Raw genomic sequence first — 19,735 nt, 5'->3', positions numbered from 1 at the left:
CCAAACCACGAAGAACAGCCCCAGACCAAGGGATGATACTTTTGGTCATACAGTGCATATATTATAATATAATGTATACTGGATTATATATATATATATATATATAGTAGTCTATATATTGAATTTTCCTTTTCAATGGATCCCCGGGTCAAACATGAGCGGTCGTTCGTTCTCTCCTTTCCCGCAAGTCAGCTGACGGGTGCGTGTGCGTGAATGACGTCAGTCGGCGAGGGAGACTGATGGTCTGAAATCGGACAGGCTGTCGAGCGCAACGACAGTGCGCAGGTTGAGCACAAAGACTGCAGTTTTAAAAGGATTTGTTGTCCAGCTCTCGGTACGAAAGTGAAAGGTTGGAAAAAAAATAAGGTCAGTCATATTCCTCCGCTGTAAATTTGTTATATATATATGTGTGTGTGTATGTCCACATTTATTTAACATAAATATAAGCTATTCTGTAGAAAACATTCTAGAGTACGACCGTTTGCTAATATGCCTACTATAACTAAACCAAATGCCCGTAAGCACCTTTCAGTTAGCTATATTGTAGAATAATAGCAGGCGCTAAATGTATATTTTATTTTTTTAATGTGGAATTCGCTATAGGTTACACATTTATTCTGTGTTATCAGATAATATTTGCGGTATTACGTCGTCATGGTGATTGGTCCAGTCGGTTGTTCTGTATCCGTAGTCAGGTTATGATCCTGCTTGGACTAGCATAGCATGAACTAGCATGGCGTTACTAGAAATAGTTGGGGCTGGCGAACGAGCCTGGTGGCCTGGCGGTTCGCTGTAACTGGTGCATGTAAACTAGGGCACAACGAAATTAACATGAGCCAAAATATCAACAAATTTCCCATTGTAAGTAAACGTAATTTGCACGCAACGCAGTTAGTTTGTAAAATTTTTTTAAAGACGGTGCATTTTAATTGTAATGTACCGCTAGCAGGTTATTTAATAGCGAGCGGGGTTTGATAACAGTACCAGTATGGGTGTAGAAAACAATGGCGAAGAGCGTATCTGTGCTTTGAATTCAACAGGCTGCAATTATATACATCTGCCTCGTGGATTCATTTCCAAGCTTATATTCCAGCAAAGGCGCTTTTTATTTCCAGTCTGGGAATAAACATTTGATATCGTCAGAATTCGCGATGGTGAATTATAATCGTGTTAGCGGTTTGGCGAGGAGTCGGCTAGGCTGCATTTCGCTGAAAAGCTGGGTTATAGGTAAGGTTAAACGGTGTGACGATATAGACAAATAAATATCAGTACAATTTGTGCGTGCTGTAAGAGTTCACTTTCATGAGACGGACGTCACAACCTAACGGGTGGTGGAGAACGCATTTTAATAAGCTACAACAGTTCCTTATCTGACCACACGATTTAACCTTCGGACAGTTTCTATCTGGTGCCTTTTATGTTGACATACGATGTACGATGACATACGAGTCGTAAATACTTGCATTTACATTTTGGGTGTGTATGACTGAAGAAAGAAAGCCATGTTTTATTCTGTCCCCCGCCCCGCCCCCTAGCCTGCCTGTTAATATCACGACATCACTACGGCGTCCTCCTGTCAGCGATAAAGAAACATGACAGACCGGTGTTTTGTATATTTCTATAGTCACATCTATCGATCTTTGCTACCCTATCGGCAAATATTACCGCAAGTAAACTGTGCTATGTTAGTAGCCAAAAGCGATAGGCCTTTTTAACTTATAACTTACAATTACATTGTTATTTTCATCAATTCATCCAACAACGTTCAAAAACATTCTTGCCTGGGTTTCGCAGAGACTTTGTAGCCAAAGAGGCAAAGGCTGTTTCTTTCCTCTAATCGCAACTCTCTTTACATTAAGACAGCACTAACAATGCTACCAGCATGAATCCATCATTGAAGCTTTATACAAATAATACTCCTCGTGACATTATTGACAATAATGACAATTAGTGACAATTGGCAGCATATTTTGATGGCCTACATTTTCCCTATTAGAAAAGCCTACCATTGGTGTTTTATTGGAAATATCAATTCAAACAAATTGGTGCCATAAAGTACATAAAAGTGCCAAGCACAGCAGGATTATGCTGCCCTGTTGCTTGAAACAGGTCCTACATGAGTAAGGCCATTACAGCCTGACATGGCTGTACAGAGTATCCGAGTGGCCTATGCTACACGAACCCACGGTGACGTAACTGGTCAAATTTGCACTGCGTAGCCACACCTATATAGTATGTGCACCTGGTTAAGTGGCCAATCACTGTATGCACATTGGTAATTAAATAAGCCTTAAAGTACGCCCTTGAAGTTATCTGTGTGCTCATGACTAGAATCAACGTTTGCCAATTTGGATAACAAACAGAATCGAACTGATAACAATAAGCTGGTTTGGTGTATAATATGCTTGAAGAATGGTTGAATTAACATCAGAACTAGAATGAAAGAAAAACCACACTAATGGTGAAAAAACATGCAAATATCATCAACCCGTCAAAAAACCGAAAGTAGCATAAAATTATAGACACAAGAAAAATGACGTAATTTTGATGTCCACGTGTGCAATACCCCTCTGTAGGAAAACTCCACAGGTAGGGTGAAATGTCAGAACACCGACAGTCCCAGTTTTGTGAATCTTTTAAGAGTTGCCCAATTTCAGTCCAGATTTTCCCATTTTAATTGGGTCGTGACTGTGTGTTCGCCTGTCCTTACGATAGGTCTATGCGTAAAAAAAAAAAGTGGTTTCATTGTGTTTTCCCGTAGCATTAGCTGTCCCCTACCGCAGGTGGCGAGTTGTTATGAAACGATATTCTTAAAATATCTTTGATCGCCGTACATTCGCAGGTTACAAAATCAAGGGAGTAAACTAATCTCCGAGATTCAGTCGTCCAGAAAGCGGATGTCCCCGTTACGTACCGACGGCAGCTGCAGGTGAAAGGTTTTTCCTGGGTGGGATATTGGCGCCATTCGCTCGTCGAGCGCTGGTCTGAAACGGAGAGAGAAACTTGCGGAGACAGTGTTGGGCCGTTTAATCAGCGAAAGATTAAAGACACAAGTTGTGGGACAGCACCAGCAGGGGTTCTGTAGCCCTGTTCTGATCCTATATTTTTATATTGGCCATTATTCATCTTTCTACTCCTCCTATTCCCAAAACGAGTTAGTTTTATTGAACATGTGCCCATGCTTTCAACATTTAGGACTTATGCATTTTAGCAGAATCTCCATCAATACATTAGTTGCAAGTCTAACGTCCTTCAAAAGGAATCTTTTAGCATAGCATATTGCAATAAATGAAGTGATTACACATTAATAGTTATCAATGATTGAAAGTCCTTAAATGAAAATGGAATATTACTTCCTTGTAACATGAATATCTGTTTCGGATAGTCAGAGGATGAACCTTCCATCACTGTGCATTAAACATGTTTAATAAACCGACCCTGTACTTCAGAGGCTGCAGGGCTACATCAGACTGAACTGAGCAGAGACCAGCCAATCACACACACACACAGTCAGAGACCAGCCAATCACACACACACACACAGTCAGAGATCAGCCAATCACGCATTCACACAATCAGAGACCAGCCAATCACACACACACAATCAGACCAGCCAATCACACACACACACGCACAGTCAGAGAGCAGCCAATCACACACACACACAATCAGAGACCAGCCAATCACACACACCACATACACATCAGAACCAGACCAATACACACCACACACAGTCAGAGAACAGACAATACACACTCACACACACAGTCAGAGACCAGACAATCACACACCACACACAGTCAGAGACCAGACAATCACACACACACACACAGTCAGAGACCAGACAATCACACACTCACACACAGTCAGAGACCAGACAATCACACACACACACACACACACACACACACACACACACACACACACAGTCAGAGAACAGACAATCACACACTCACACACAGTCAGAGACCAGACAATCACACACACACACAGTCAGAGACCAGACAATCACACACACACACACAGTCAGAGAACAGACAATCACACACTCACACACAGTCAGAGACCAGACAATCACACACACACACAGTCAGAGACCAGACAATCACACACACACACACAGTCAGAGACCAGACAATCACACACCACACACAGTCAGAGATCAGACAATCACACACCACACACAGTCAGAGACCAGACAATCACACACACACACTACACACAGTCAGAGACCAAACAATCACACACACACACACACACACAGTCAGAGACCAGCCAATTACACACTCACACAATCAGAGATCAGCCAATTACACACTCACACACAGTCAGAGACCAGACAATTACACACTCACACACAGTCAGAGACCAGACAATCACACACTCACACACAGTCAGAGACCAGCCAATTACACACTCACACACAGTCAGAGACCAGACAATCACACACACACACAGTCAGAGACCAGCCAATTACACACTCACACACAGTCAGAGACCAGCCAATTACACACACACACAGTCAGAGACCAGCCAATCACACAAACACACACACACACACACAGCCAGAGATCAGCCAATCACGCACTCACACACAGTCAGAGACCAGCCAATTACACACTCACACACAGTCAGAGACCAGCCAATTACACACTCACAGACAGTCAGAGACCAGACAGTCACACACACACACACACAATCAGAGACCAGACAATCTCACACTCACACACAGTCAGAGACCAGCCAATCACACACACACACAATCAGAGATCAGCCAATCACACACACACACACACACACACACACACAATCAGAGACCGGCCAGTCACACACTAACACAATCAGAGACCAGCCAATCACACACACACATGAAAAGAGACCAGCCAATCACACACACACACACAGGCTGCTCAGGCCATGTTCATTTTAATGTTGGCATTTAACCAGCAGGCTCAGACAGAAGCTAATAAACAGGAAAGAAAATGCACCTCCTCTCTCTGGCCTGCAGAGGGTGCTGTGACTGGCCCGTGTGGGGGCTGGAGGGAGGGGGGCTGGAGGGGTTATAATCCATCTGTGTACCACACACAGCACAGGCAGTGGAAATAGAGGCAGACTTATTATCTGTGCTCACCTCCCCTAAGAGGATTTTTATCGTCCTCCTAACCGTTAATTACCAGAGTGACTGACTTGCTTCCTCTCAATTCCCCTCTTCTCCTACAGCGAGTCAGTCACTGACACACTGACACACATACACACACACAAGCACATGCACACACACACGCATGCACACACACACGAACAAACACACACACTCAAGCACATACACACAAACACACATACAGAAACAAAAACAGACAAAAAAACACACGCATAAGCACATACACACACAGACACAAAAACACACACACACACACAAACAAACACACACTCAAGCACATACACACAAACACACATACAGAAACAAAAACAGACACGAAAACACACGCATAAGCACATACACACACCCCGACACAAAAACACACACACACACACATGCACAAACACACACTCAACCACATACACACAAACACACATACAGAAACAAAAACAGACACGAAAACACACGCATAAGCACATACACACACCCGACACAAAAACACACACACACACATGCACAAACACACACACACTCAAGCACATACACACAAACACATGCACAGACACACAAACACACAGGCACAGACACACATTACATATTTACATTACATTAATTTAGCAGGCATTCTTATCCAGTCTTATTTACAACATAAGTACTTATATTTGGATCTGAGATCAAAAGATGAACATGAGCCAAAAGTGCAGGCAATCGGCTTTTATTTCATGGTTCTTACACACGTGGGTGTTTTTACCTTTTAACAGAAACGGCTGTTTCATGTTGATTCCCCACATTTTTAGCTATGCCAAATTAAGTCAACCGATGAACTAAAAAAATAAATCAAAGCAATAAAGTCTAGTAAATGGTCCAAAGCGCTTTAAAATTGATGCCTCGCATTCACCAGAGCAATTAGGGGTTAGGTGACTTGCTCAGGGACACTTCGACATGCCCAGGGTGGGGGATCGAACCGGCAACCCTCTGACTGCCAGACAACTGCTCTTACCCCCTGAGCTATGTCGCCCCTATAACTGCTCTTACCCCCTGAGCTATGTCGCCCCTATAACTGCTCTTACCCCCTGAGCTATGTCACCCCTATAACTGCTCTTACCCCTGAGCTATGTCGCCCCTATAACTGCTCTTACCCTCTGAGCTATGTCGCCCCTATAACTGCTCTTACCCCCTGAGCTATGTCGCCCCTATAACTGCTCTTACCCCCTGAGCTATGTCGCCCCTATAACTGCTCTTACCCCCTGAGCTATGTCGCCCCTATAACTGCTCTTACCCCCTGAGCTATGTCGCCCCTATAACTGCTCTTACCCCCTGAGCTATGTCGCCCCTATAACTGCTCTTACCCCCTGAGCTATGTCGCCCCTATAACTGCTCTTACCCCTGAGCCATGTCGCCCCTATAACTGCTCTTACCCCTGAGCTATGTCGCCCCTATAACTGCTCTTACCCCTGAGCTATGTCCGCCCTATAACTGCTCTTACCCCTGAGCTGTCACCCCTATAACTGCTCTTACCCCCTGAGCTGTCACCCCTATAACTGCTCTTACCCCCTGAGCTGTCGCCCCTATAACTGCTCTTACCCCCTGAGCTATGTCACCCCTATAACTGCTCTTACCCCCTGAGCTATGTCGCCCCTCCTGAGCTATGTCGCCCCTATAACTGCTCTTACCTCCTGAGCTATGTCGCCCCTATAACCGCTCTTACCCCCTGAGCTGTCGCCCCATAGTATTTTCATTTAATGTTAGCAGTTATCTGACTCCAAAATAGTGTTCCAACCTTTCCTCTGGGCTAACAGTTGGTGGAGTAGGTGGAGGAGACTGCTGTCCACCAGTAGTGTTTCTCCGTATGGATCCCTGTCTGTCTAGGTAGATGTGGGCGTGCCTCTGGCTTGCGTAGCCTGCATAAATACAGTCCTGCTGCAACACTAGTATATAGGCAAGTAACAATGGGGTGCAGATATCCTGAGTTCTGCCTGCACGTTAGGCCCTTAAAACTGCTAGGTGTGCAGTGGTAAGAGTCAAAGAGGAAGGCCAGGTTCAAATGAATGCAGTTTATTGTTCAGTGTGTTTAGTAATAATGACAATATACAATGGTGCAGAATGCGCGTGGTTAACTGGCTGTACGCATATGCATCTGCGAGTCTCCCTGAACCATTACACCGCTCCACCGCTCCCGTTAACCTTTGCAGCTGAGAAACCAGCTTATTCCCCATGACACCGGCTTTCCAACAATACAAAACATGGTTACACTGTATTACGGAGAACCTAAGTTTTACGCAATGCCGATACAATCAGATGTTTTGCAACTGAGCACTGTCTCTTCATCACATTTGATGACTCCCTGTCAGCACAGTAAACTGTGTCTGTTTTCTTTAGTGGTCTGATAAGAGGCACACTTCTGTGAACTTCCCTAAAACTGCAGCCACTTTCAGTTGGAGTTAAACCTGCAGACGCTGCGGCCCTCCAGGACTGGAGTTAAACCTGCAGACGCTGCAGCCCTCCAGGACTGGAGTTAAACCTGCAGACGCTGCGGCCCTCCAGGACTGGAGTTAAACCTGCAGACCCTGCGGCCCTCCAGGACTGGAGGTAAACCTGCAGGCACTGCGGCCCTCCAGGACTGGAGGTAAACCTGCAGGCACTGCAGCCCTCCAGGACTGGAGTTAAACCTGCAGACGTTGCGGCCCTCCAGGACTGGAGTTAAACCTGCAGACGCTGCGGCCCTCCAGGACTGGAGGTAAACCTGCAGGCGCTGCGGCCCTCCAGGACTGGAGTTAAACCTGCAGGCACTGCGGCCCTCCAGGACTGGAGCTCTCTGCTTGAAGCTTGTGGCTGCACGGACTGAGAGTAAACAGTGCAGTGCGTGAGCGTAGCAGGGATGGAAGTCTAAAACCGGCAGATGGATTAAAGAGCACCCCAGGATGGGGAGTTAAAACCTGCTGACCTTCGCCTTCTAGGATGGAGTTAAAAAAAATAGCAGACGCTTGGGCCTCCAGGACTGGAGTTAAACCTGCAGGCACTGCGGCCCTCCAGGACTGGAGCTCTCTGCTTGAAGCTTGTTGATGAATGCACTGGACTGAGACAGTGAATAAGGGAGAGGGAGTGGGATGGAGGGAGAGAGGGAGGGAGGAGTCCAGAAAAGAGACAGATGGGATTAAAGAGACAGAGGAAGTAGGGCAGAGTTATATAATCATGCTGGTATCCATTCTGCTTTATAAAGGGGGGGGGGGGTGAGATGGTGGGGGAAGAGAAAAATACAGAAGAGATGGAGAATGGAGAGGAGGTGGGGAAGGGGGGATAGAGAAAAGGAGGGGGGAATAGAGTCGTTTGGGCCCATGATGCTGTGGGGCCATCGTCATGGTAACAGTAACACATGAACTGGTGGCTCCTGTTTCATAGCCCCAGAGACAGGGAAGAGAGGAGGAGGTCTGTCACACACACTACACACACACACACTTAAACTCACACACACACACTTATACACCACACACTCACTTACACTCACACACTCAGTACACACACCAAATACACACACATTCTCATTAAACACACTCGCTACACACACACCCCATGCACACACCTACACACTTACATTCACTCATGACTCACAACACACACTTACACTCACTCATTACGCACACACACCACACACACACTCATTACGCACATGGTGATGTACAGGTGTGTTTTGGTGACGCTGTTGCGGGTTCGATGGTGATGTGCAGGTGTGTTTGGGTGACGCTGTTGCGGGTTCGATGGTGATGTACAGGTGTGTTTGGGTGACGCTGTTGCGTTTGGTTGTACAGGTGGTTTGGTGACGCTGTTGCGGGTTCGATGGTGATGTACAGGTGTGTTTGGGTGACGCTGTTGCGGGTTCGATGGTGATGTACAGGTGTGTTTGGGTGACGCTGTTGCGGGTTCGATGGTGAAGTACAGGTGTGTTTGGGTGACGCTGTTGCGGGTTCGATGGTGATGTGCAGGTGTCTTGTCTCCTCTGCAGGCAGCACACGGCCATGTCCAAGGATAAGAGCAGCTACCCTGTGATGGGGGAGACCAACCCTTTGCACAACTCCGTGTTCGGACAGCCCAGCCCCACCAGCTTCGCCATGCCCCCCCCCAACTACAGCCAGGCCCCCCCCGGGGGCGCACCCTACCCCTCGCCCGCTGCCTTCGTGCAGCCGGGGTTTGGCCCCGCCCCCTACCCGCAGATGCCCTATCCTCCAGGCCCTTACCAGCAGGCCCCGCCCCAACCAGACTTCACTGCTGGGTCCACCGGTGAGTACACACAACCCCAACCAGTCTGAGCCGGTTTTTCTCCCTCTTCCCCTTTCTCTTTCTCTCTCTCTCTCTCTCTCTCTCTCGCTCTCCCTCTCCCCCTGTCGCGCTCTCTCTCTCTCTCTCTCTCTCTCTCTTCCTATGGGGGTCTAGTGCTCACTAGTGTCAGAGGGTAGTTCTGCATTGTGGCTAATCTGTCTTGTCAGGTAGGTACGCGCTATAATTTCCTGTAAGGGTGCACTGTCACTTCCTGTACGGCTGTTGCTTCCTTCTTCTTGTGGCTTCAGTATTAGGAAATCTCCTGAACGCTGAAAGTACTGCCCGTCTGTGCAAGGTGCCTTGGATAAGATGCTTCTGCCTGCTGAATAACATGATCTAAAGTGATGCTTATTATTACAAGTGATTCCTTTATGTGTATCACTGCACATTTGCAGTAACAAAACAGGTGTTTCAATTTCAGCTCCTCTGAACAACCCTGGTTACCACGGTGATGTACCTCCATCTTACTATGGCAACGAGGAGTTCAGCAGCTCAGGCTTTGAGGACAAGTCAATTCGGCAGGCCTTCATACGCAAGGTAAGACTCACCTGAACACTACACCTGTGTGAAACACCTGAACACCGCACCTGTACACTACACCTGTGTGAAACACCTGAACACTGCACCTGTACACTACACCTGTGTGAAACACCTGAACACTGCACCTGTACACTACGCCTATGACAAACACCTGAACACCGCACCTGTACACTATGCCCATGTGAAACTCCTGAACACTGTACCTGTGCTGCATATCTGAACACCCCACCTGTGCAGCACCCCTGCACCGCACACCTGAACACGCACCTGTACAGCACACTGGAACATGCACCTGTACAGCACACCTGAACACGCACCTGTACAGCACACTGGAACACGCACCTGTACACTACGCCCATGTGAAACACCTGAACACCGCACCTGTGCAGCACACCTGAACACCACACCTGTGCAGCACCCCTGCACCGCACGCCTGAACACCACACCTGTGCAGCACCCCTGTCCCGCACACCTGAACACGCACCTGTACAGCACCCCTGTACCGCACACCTGAACACCGCACCTGTGCAGCACACCTGAACACCACACCTGTGCAGCACCCCTGTACCGCACACCTGAACACCGCACCTGTGCAGCACACCTGAACACCACACCTGTGCAGCACCCCTGTACAGCACACCTGAACACCACACCTGTGCAGCACCCCTGTACCGCACACCTGAACACCACACCTGTGCAGCACCCCTGTACCGCACACCTGAACACCGCACCTGTGCAGCACACCTGTCCGTGTGTTGCAGGTGTTTCTGGTCCTGACCGTCCAGCTGCTGGTCACCTTCTCCTTCGTGGCGGTCTTCACCTTCGTGGACGATGCCAAGCGCTTCGTGCGGATGAACCCGTGGACGTACTACGTGTCCTACGCCATCTTCTTCGTCACCCTCATCGTGCTCAGCTGCTGCGGAGAATTTCGCCGCAAACACCCCTGGAACCTGGTGGCGTTGGTACGGCCCGGCTGGACTGGGGGGAGGGAGGGTGGGGGTGGGGAGGGGGTTTCCATGGGGAACAAGGCCGACAACATGCAGAAACTGACCTCATGAGCACTCTGTAAAAGTAAGATGACGGCAAGTTTAATTTAATTTTATTTATTCGTTTATTTGACAGGAACTATTGCACATTAAAACATAAGGGGCTCTTTGGGTGATTACAGACACGGGGCCCCTAGAGTGACGGGATCACAGACACGGGCCCCCTCTGTGGTGCTGACTGAGACGCTGTTGTGTGGTGCTGACTGAGACGCTGTTCTGTGGTGCTGACTGAGACGCTGTTCTGTGGTGCTGACTGAGACGCTGTTGTGTGGTGCTGACTGAGACGCTGTTGTGTGGTGCTGACTGAGACGCTGTTCTGTGGTGCTGACTGAGACGCTGTTCTGTGGTGCTGATTGGAGACGCTGTTCTGTGGTGCTGACTGAGACGCTGTTGTGTGGTGCTGACTGAGACGCTGTTGTGTGGTGCTGACTGAGACGCTGTTCTGTGGTGCTGACTGAGACGCTGTTCTGTGGTGCTGACTGAGACGCTGTTGTGTGTGTCCTGCAGTCCATCCTGACGCTCAGTCTGTCCTACATGGTGGGGATGATCGCCAGCTTCTACGACACGGACTCCGTCATCATGGCTGTGGGCATCACGGCTGTAGTGTGCTTCACTGTGGTCCTCTTCTCTCTGCAGGTCAGTCTCTCTCTCTCTCTCTCTCTCACACTCCCTCGCTTCCCCATCTCTCTGCAGGTCAGTCTCTCTCTCACACTCTCTCTCATACACTCTGTGATGAGTGGAGTTACTCCTCTCTCTAATCTGTCCTGAGGCTGTCTACACGGCTGAACTCTTTAGTTCAGATCAGACCTGAACTAGCAGCCAGATCTTCTCCAGTAGTTCTCAAGTAGCATTATGTGAGAACTGCATTATGATAAAAACCCTTTCCTTTTTTCACTTTGATGAAACCGTTCCTGTCATGTGACCTGAAACAGAGCAAATACGACTTCACTTCCTGTCGGGGGGTCCTGTTCGTCTGCCTCATCGTGCTGCTACTCTTCTCCTTCCTCTGCATCTTCATTCGCCACCGGATCCTGCACATCGTCTACGCGTCCCTGGGAGCGCTGCTCTTCACCTGCGTGAGTCACACACACCTTAACACCGCACCTTAACACTGCACCTCAACATTGCACCTTAACACTGCACCTAAGCACTTCACTCACACATGCCTTAACACTGCACCTAAGCACTGCACTCACCCGTGCCTTAACACTGCACCTCAACACTGCACCTTAACACTGCCCTTAAACACTGCACTCACCCGCGCCTTAACTCTGCATTCACCCGCACCTTAACACTATGCCTTAACACTGCACCTAAGCACTGCACTCACCCGTGCCTTAACACTGCACCTAAGCACTGCACTCACCCGTGCCTTAACACTACACCTTAACACTGCACTCACCCGCGCCTTAACACTGGATCTTAACACTGCACCTAAACACTGCACTCACCCGCGCCTTAACACTGCACCTTAACACCACACCTCAACACTGCCCCTAAACACTGCACTCACCCGCACCTTAACACTACGCCTTAACACTGCACCCTAACACGTCGCTCACCCACACCTTAACACTGCACCTTAACACTGTATTCTGAAGCTATTCTTGCGATTGCTATAACCAAGTGAACTTCCGTGAATCTTTAAGTAATTTTTTTTGGCAGCTTGACTTCTACCCAACAATGCGTCTGCTAAATTAGTCCCGTTCACCAGACACTGAAATAATCCGCCCACAGACCCCGGCGTGCTGCATGTATGATGTGCTTATAATGTGTATAATGTGTGCGTAATTTACGTATGATCTGTGCGTAATGTGTTTATAATGTGTATAATGTGTGCGTAATTTACGTATGATCTGTGCGTAATGTGTTTATAATGTGTATAATGTGTGCGTAATTTACGTATGATCTGTGGTAATGGTTATATGTAATGTGTGCGTAATTTAGATGATGTGGTATTTTATGATATGTGGCGTATTAATGATTGTGCGTAATGTTTAATGGTATATGTTGCGTATTACGTATAATGATCTGTGCGTAATGTGTTTATTTGCAGTTCTTGGCTGTGGACACCCAGCTGTTGCTGGGAAACAAGAAACTGGCTTTGAGCCCGGAGGAGTACATCTTCGCCGCGCTGAATCTCTACACCGACATCATCAACATCTTCCTGTTCATCCTGGCCATTGTGGGCCGGGCGCGCGATTGAGCGCCCCCTAGGGGACAGGATGCCCTTCTTCTCCACACCCTTCAGAGGCCAGGCTTGAAAAAAAAAAAAAAAAACACTCTTCACTAATTTTCACTCAGTCACAGCCCGAAAAAGTTTTGGATTGCCGGTCGGTTTTTGTCTTTGATTGCACCACTCTGTGGAATTTGTGGTTCCTCTGCAGAGTGAAGTCTAAGTCCCTAATTCACAACCCACCCCCCTTCCAGCCCCACCCCACTGTGCCTGACCCACCCTCCCCCCTCTCTGCAGTGTAGGCTGTTTATGTTGTTTTTGTATAATAACTGATGTGGACAGTGTTTTTTTGTGTTTGTAAGAAGACTATGCGTTTGCTTGTGATTTGACTTCTGACCCACAGGTAGGAGTGGGTAGACAGGCAGCTCCTGATCAGTTTTATTAATATGAATAAGTTATGATGTTGTGATTTATTTATTGACCTGTAGGGCTGTATGTAGCATGCAACTGCAACCCTCCAACAAACATTCCAACAACCTCCCTGCAACCCTCCCACAACCCCCTCACTACCCTCCAACAACCTCCTCACTACCCTCCAACAAACATTACAACAACCCCCCTGCAACCCTCCACCAACCTCCCTGCAACCCTCCAACAACATTCCAACAACCTCCTCGCAACCCTCCCACAACCCCCTCACTACCCTCCAAAGAACATTCCCACAACCTCCCAGCAACCCTCCAACAACATTCCAACAACCACCCCGCCATCCTATAACAAACACACCAGCAACAATCCAATAACCTCCCAGCAACCCTCCCACAACCCCCCTGTAACCCTCCCACAACCCCGCCGCAACCCTCAAACAGCCCCACATCCCCCCTGAACCCCCCACTCTACATCTCTGGCCTTGGGCCAGCACTGCTGTTCCTGGGAGGGGGCAGTAGCAGAGGCAGTGGTGACTTCCTGGACCCCTGGATGGGCTTGGAACATAGTCTGTACAAAAATATTGCAGTCACTGTAACCTCACCCATTGACTCTCATTGGCTTGGTGAAAAAGGTTTTGAAGTCTGGGAAGTGTAGTTCATGGGCGCCGACATGTTGTCTAAGTTGGAGCCAGAGACTGCGCAGTAGGGACTTGAAGTCCAGACTCGGTAGTGACGCAAACCCTAAATCTACAATGCGTCAGGACACGATATGGCGTAACCCTATATCTCCAGTGCGTCAGGACAGGATATGATGTCACCCTAAATTCTCCCAGGTGCTTTTCAGGGAACAGGATATGATGTCACCCTAAATCTCCAGTGCGTCAGGACAGGATATGATGTACCCTAAATCTCCGTGCGTCAGGACAGGATATGATAACCCTAATCTCCCAGTGCGTCAGGACAGGATATGATGTAACCCTAAATCTCCAGTGCGTCAGGACAGGATATGGCATAACCCTATATCTCCAGTGCGTCAGGACAGGATATGATGTAACCCTAAATCTCCAGTGCGTCAGGACAGGATATGGCATAACCCTATATCTCCAGTGCGTCAGGACAGGATATGATGTAACCCTAAATCTCCAGTGCGTCAGGACAGGATATGATGTAACCCTAAATCTCCAGTGCGTCAGGACAGGATATGATGTAACCCTAAATCACACACAGTGTCAGCAGTGCGGTGCTCTTGCAGCCCCTCATCGCAGCGGTGTGAAGGCAGCGTTAGGGCTCATCCGCGTGGGGAGCAGGGACCAGCTACGCTAGCTGCTACAGCACACACTGCAGCCCTCTATCTTCACCCCTTAACTCCTCCTGCATTTCTGTCCATTTCCAGCAGAAAGGTCAGTGTGCTTCTGAGTTGTAGAGTAAAATATTCAGTTTTGCTTCCTGTAAATTTGCATTTTATTCCTGCAATGTTCTTCACTTTTAAAACAAATAAAGCTAAACCTGAAACAACCCGGAGCACAACGTGAGTGCTGTTTAAAGCGTGTGTGTGTGTGTGAGCGTGTGTGTCTGCGCGTGTGTGTGTGTGTGTGTGAGCGTGTGTGTCTGCGCGCGCGTGTGTGTCTGCGTGCGTGTCTGCACGCGTGTGTGTGTGTGTGCGTGTGTGTCTGCGCGCGCGTGTGTCTGCGTGCGTGTCTGCACGCGTGTGTGTGTTGTGGCGTGTTGCCGCGTTGGTGTTGTGTGTGCTGTGTGCGCGCAGCGTGTGTGGTGCGTGTCTGCGCGCTGACGTGCCGTGTGTGTGTGGTTGCGCGGACGTGTGCGTGCGTGTCTGAGCACATGTTTTGGTTGTTTATAGCTGCTGAATTTGTGATGTGCAGGAACAGCAATTTGGGTCTGCAATGTAAAGATAAATTTGCTTGGTTCCAAGAACAGCATTTTAATGAACACTAGACAAAATGAGCATAACTGGTAAAAAAAAAAAAAAAAAAAATGGTAATAACTGGCCTGAATACAATCAGAAATAGGGGAAAATGAAGAGCTTCTGACATGTTGAGCGCTGTATACTGAACGGGACAGGGAAGAGAGGAGGAGGAGGAGGCAGGTAAACTCACGGCTGATTTCTGTACAGGCTGAAGCAGTCCCACCACCAGCACAATTTAACAGCATAACCGCTGCCATGGCTGCCCCACAACATATCTACTTAGTGTCTGGAAAAACCGAGCAAGTCAAACCTCTGAACTATAAAAATTTGAAACCCAATTTGACACCATGTTCGTCATTCACACGAGACTACGTTTAGCTGCACTGCCTCAGCTGACCAGCAGGTGGCGGCGAAGGGCAAGTCAGAAAGGGCGATTGCGGGCCACCATCTGCAGGAGGGTAGAGGTGATCTTTTCCAGGGAGGCTGAGTTTTCGGGGCCGCTATGACCCCGCTGCAGGGGGGTTGGGGGAAGGGGCAGGCGGGGGTCAAACTCCGTAGTGGGCTGCATCCTGTCTAGCCTCTGCTTGGGTGACCATACATCTGGGAGAGAGGAGGATTGTGGGTAATTATGCATGCCACGTCGAACAGGACTTCTTTTGGTATCAGGAGCGGCCTTTCCAAAAACATCTGAAAAGACAAGCATAACAGTGCAGTTAGACCATCACGTAATGTATTACTTAAACTATAAAATATGGAGAGTCATAGCATGTTTCTCTCTTCTAGAAGCAATTCGACACCATAAAACATCCATTAGACAGCAAAGTCTCTAGAAAGAACTGGCCTCTTAATAGCTGTGAACAAAATTTTTTGCAATGAAACACAGGTCAAAAATAATACATCACCATGGTAACAGGAAGGTAGTTTGCCAAGTTCCTACGGCAATGCAGCTAATGTACGGAAGCTAACTTTGGTCATGAAAGCAATGCACTATTCTGATAAATTTAAATGAGATTGTTATTAAAGGAGCCAAGCGCTTGCTGGGATTTTAAAAGCACAGGTTACTGTTCTTTTGACTTTTTACATTTGAGTTTTAGTGTACATTTTACACTGGTCTAGACCAGTGGTAACCAACCTTGTTCTTGGAGATCCATGCGTTGTTGGTTTTCATTCCGACCCTAATTTGGCACACCTGACTCTACCAATTAGCAGCTCAACGAGATCGCTAGCCGTAGAATCAGGTGTGGGATGAGGTGTCGAGGTTGGAATGAAACCTCACAGCATGTCAGATCTCCAGGAACAAGGTCAGTTACCACTGGCCTAGACAGTTCTTTGATATTTAAGATATTTAAAATAATATCAAAAGACCCCAGAAAGTGAACCATCCCGTTAAACGGGGTCAGGAAAATGTCGGAAAGACAGTTTAGGATACGTTTTATGCAAACAAAAGGGGTACATAGTACAACCAGAATGACTAAAACAAGCGATATGAACACACTGACTGTGAGCTCACTCTTACACTTCTAGCATGCCACTGGAAAAGGCCACCAGCAGCTTCAGACGTGTTTGAAAATTTTTAAGTTCATGGCTTTCTGCTGTATCTATAAACACCAAGTCTTCCGTTGCAAGCAATTAAACGGTCAAGCTACTAAATGAAGATTTAATACCTTTACCTTCATATGAATCTCGATGTGTAGCTCTGGGATCTGATCTCTCACGTGATCGTACAGAATCATAGTGATCTTTTCGGCCTCTTCCATGTTCCTCATAGCGGTCTTGTGAATCTCTCTGACCTCTTCCAAGGTGATCTTGTTGACCTCTCTGACCCCTTTCAAAGTGATCCTGTGAATCTCTCCGACCTCTTCCAAGGTGATCTTGTTGATCTCTCTGACCCCTTTCAAAGTGATCTTGTGAATCTCTTTGACCTCTTTCAAAGCGATCTTGTGAATCTTTCCGACCTCTTTCAAAGTGATCTTGTGAATCTCTCCAACCTTTTTCAAAGCGATCTTGTGAATCTCTCTGACCTCTTTCAAGGTGATCTTGTTGATCTCTCTGACCCCTTTCAAAGTTATCTTGTGAATCTCTCCGACCTTTTTCAAAGCGATCTTGTGAATCTCTCTGACCTCTTCCAAGGTAATCTTGTTGATCTCTCTGACCGCTTTCAAAGTGATCTTGTGAATCCTTTCTATCTGACTCTCGCTTTCCGGTAATCTTGTGATCTCTCTGCCCTTTCAAAGTGACTTGTGGATCTCTCGACCTTTTTCAACGATCTTGTGGATTCTCTCCAGTGACCCTTCATTAACGATCTGTGGATCACTCTGACCCCTTTCATAGTGATCTTGTGGATCTTGGAAGGCTGTGATCACATGACTGTGGTCGGTTGAAGGTCCTTGTTGCTGGGAGCTCAGGTGATTATAATCTCTGTAAAAACCCGATGGGCTTTTCCTCCCAGCCTGGGAGAGGAAAAATAAAGACAACCATTAAACATCTCCATCACTCACACTCACACACTCTACACACACACACACAGTACACATACACACACTGTACACACACTCTACACACACACACACAGTACACATACACATTCTACACACACTGTACACACCTGCACGTGCACGCACACACATGCACTACATACTGTACACACACTCTACACATACACACTACACGCAGTCTACACACCTGCACATGCACACACACACACACACACTCTCACACAATACACACACACACTCTACACATACACACACGTTATATAAAATTACTCTACACACACACACATGCACCAACACACATATACATACACGCACTACACACAAACACACACACACACACACGTTATATAAAATTACTCTACACAAACACACGTTTGCTTACCCTTTCCCTTTGAGATTTGTTGGCTTGAAACTCTCTCAGCAGATTACACAGTTTTTCTTTGATGAAGTTGGCTTCTTCCACACTTCCGATGTCGATGTTCCTCTGCAGTTAGGCCAGGATGAAACATGCATTGCTCATCAGACTCAAACCCGCAACATTTCCACAGACTGCACAGTGCAAAGACAAAGACCCGACTGGAAGTCTGCCAGCTAAGGAGGATTACAGCGCCCTCACCAGGTCATCCAGCACATCGCCGCTTTCAGAAACCATCCCCTGGAAATCCACCTGAACATAAAAACAGCAGTCAACACCTCCACCTGCCACACACACCTCCTCCTCCTTGACCTCCACCTGCCACACATCTCCTCCTACACCTCCACCTGCCACACACACCTCCTCCTCCTAGACCTCCACCTGCCACACATCTCCTACACCTCCACTTGCCACACAACTCCACCTGCCACACACACCTACCCCTCCTATACCTCCACCTGCCACACAACACCTACTCCTCCTATACCTCCACCTATCACACATCTCTTCCTTCTACACCTCCACCTGCCACACATACCTCAGAGCTTCAGTAACACACCTTTCCAAAGTTCAGAAGATCCAGTTTCAGCTTCTTTGGGTCCAGTCCTGCCTCCCTGCAGGTTAAACAATCAGGAAAATTTTATTTCCCACAGTAGAACTGAAAATGAACAGGTATGAATGTGTGAACAAAAGGATTGGGGAAAAGGGTATTGTTGTGCTCTAACCTGCTCAGTGTTGGGTATCTCTCTAACCTGCTCAGTGTTGGGTATCTCTCTAAGCTGCTCAGTGTTGGGTATCTGTCTAAGCTGCTCAGTGTTGGGTCTCCCTCTAACCTGCTCAGTGTTGGGTCTCCCTCTAACCTGCTCAGTGTTGGGTGTTGTTCTAAGCTACTCAGTGTTGGGTATTGCTCTAACCTGCTCGGTGTTGGGTACTGCTCCAACCTGCTCGGCTCTGTGTCCTGGGAAAACCGACTGACTCTTCTTTTCTCTCCAGCTCCAGACAGGAAGCGCCTGAATGTTTCTGGAAGCTCATTCACAGTGGTGGGCCCCCCCCTCGCTGAGGGCCCCTCCCTGGCTGGGGGCCCTCTCAGCCACTCCGTTCCTTCCACCTCCTGCTCAGAGTTCCCAGCATTCCTTTGGCCACCACTCACCCTCACATCTCTGCCTGGCTCCGCATAGCTATAAGCCCCGCCCCTACTATCTTCCCCTTTATAAGCCCCACCCCTCCTCTCTTCGCCTTCATAAGCCCCTCCCCTCCTCCC

General features: G+C 47.9%; 1 protein-coding gene and 2 long non-coding RNA genes across 6 annotated transcripts; 1 reads left to right on the top strand and 2 right to left on the bottom strand.

Annotated features, from left to right (window-relative positions):
* The first annotated feature begins 227 nt into the window (after nucleotides 1–227).
* Nucleotides 228–14,054, top strand: grinaa (glutamate receptor, ionotropic, N-methyl D-aspartate-associated protein 1a (glutamate binding)). Its single transcript, XM_064349056.1, has 7 exons — nucleotides 228–366; nucleotides 9,137–9,411; nucleotides 9,872–9,987; nucleotides 10,752–10,952; nucleotides 11,544–11,672; nucleotides 11,969–12,112; nucleotides 13,093–14,054. The coding sequence occupies exons 2-7, from the start codon at nucleotides 9,150–9,152 to the stop codon at nucleotides 13,240–13,242; spliced, it is 1,002 nt and encodes a 333-aa protein (XP_064205126.1). The 5' UTR covers nucleotides 228–366; nucleotides 9,137–9,149; the 3' UTR covers nucleotides 13,243–14,054.
* On the bottom strand, nucleotides 11,078–12,944 carry LOC135262161 (uncharacterized). The gene is made up of 2 exons (XR_010332128.1): nucleotides 12,605–12,944; nucleotides 11,078–12,519 (listed from the first exon to the last, which is right to left on the bottom strand). It is a non-coding gene; the product is annotated as an uncharacterized LOC135262161 (long non-coding RNA).
* Nucleotides 14,055–15,544: 1,490 nt separating the features above from the next.
* Nucleotides 15,545–19,693, bottom strand: LOC135262159 (uncharacterized). 4 transcript variants are annotated; one of them, XR_010332127.1, is made up of 8 exons: nucleotides 19,407–19,693; nucleotides 19,227–19,244; nucleotides 19,034–19,088; nucleotides 18,676–18,726; nucleotides 18,442–18,543; nucleotides 17,885–18,014; nucleotides 17,235–17,750; nucleotides 15,545–16,251 (listed from the first exon to the last, which is right to left on the bottom strand). It is a non-coding gene; the product is annotated as an uncharacterized LOC135262159 (long non-coding RNA). The 4 variants fall into 4 exon arrangements; XR_010332126.1 differs by lacking the exon at nucleotides 19,227–19,244 and adding an exon at nucleotides 19,200–19,217; XR_010332125.1 differs by lacking the exon at nucleotides 19,227–19,244 and having other exon boundaries at nucleotides 17,235–17,686; nucleotides 17,854–18,014; nucleotides 19,389–19,693.
* Nucleotides 19,694–19,735: the final 42 nt, after the last annotated feature.

This window comes from Anguilla rostrata, chromosome 8, assembly GCF_018555375.3.
Source record: "Anguilla rostrata isolate EN2019 chromosome 8, ASM1855537v3, whole genome shotgun sequence".
Lineage (NCBI taxonomy): Eukaryota > Metazoa > Chordata > Actinopteri > Anguilliformes > Anguillidae > Anguilla > Anguilla rostrata.
Note: the sequence above shows the minus strand (reverse complement) of the source record. Positions and strands in the feature narration are given on the sequence as shown.

Bases quoted from the DNA above. Each gene is read 5' to 3' on its own strand.
- grinaa (XM_064349056.1), top strand. From the start codon at position 9,150: ATGTCCAAGGATAAGAGCAGCTACCCTGTGATGGGGGAGACCAACCCT. The intron at 9,412-9,871 runs GTGAGTACACAC...TTTCAATTTCAG, and splicing joins CTTCACTGCTGGGTCCACCG to CTCCTCTGAACAACCCTGGT. The intron at 12,113-13,092 runs GTGAGTCACACA...GTTTATTTGCAG, and splicing joins GAGCGCTGCTCTTCACCTGC to TTCTTGGCTGTGGACACCCA.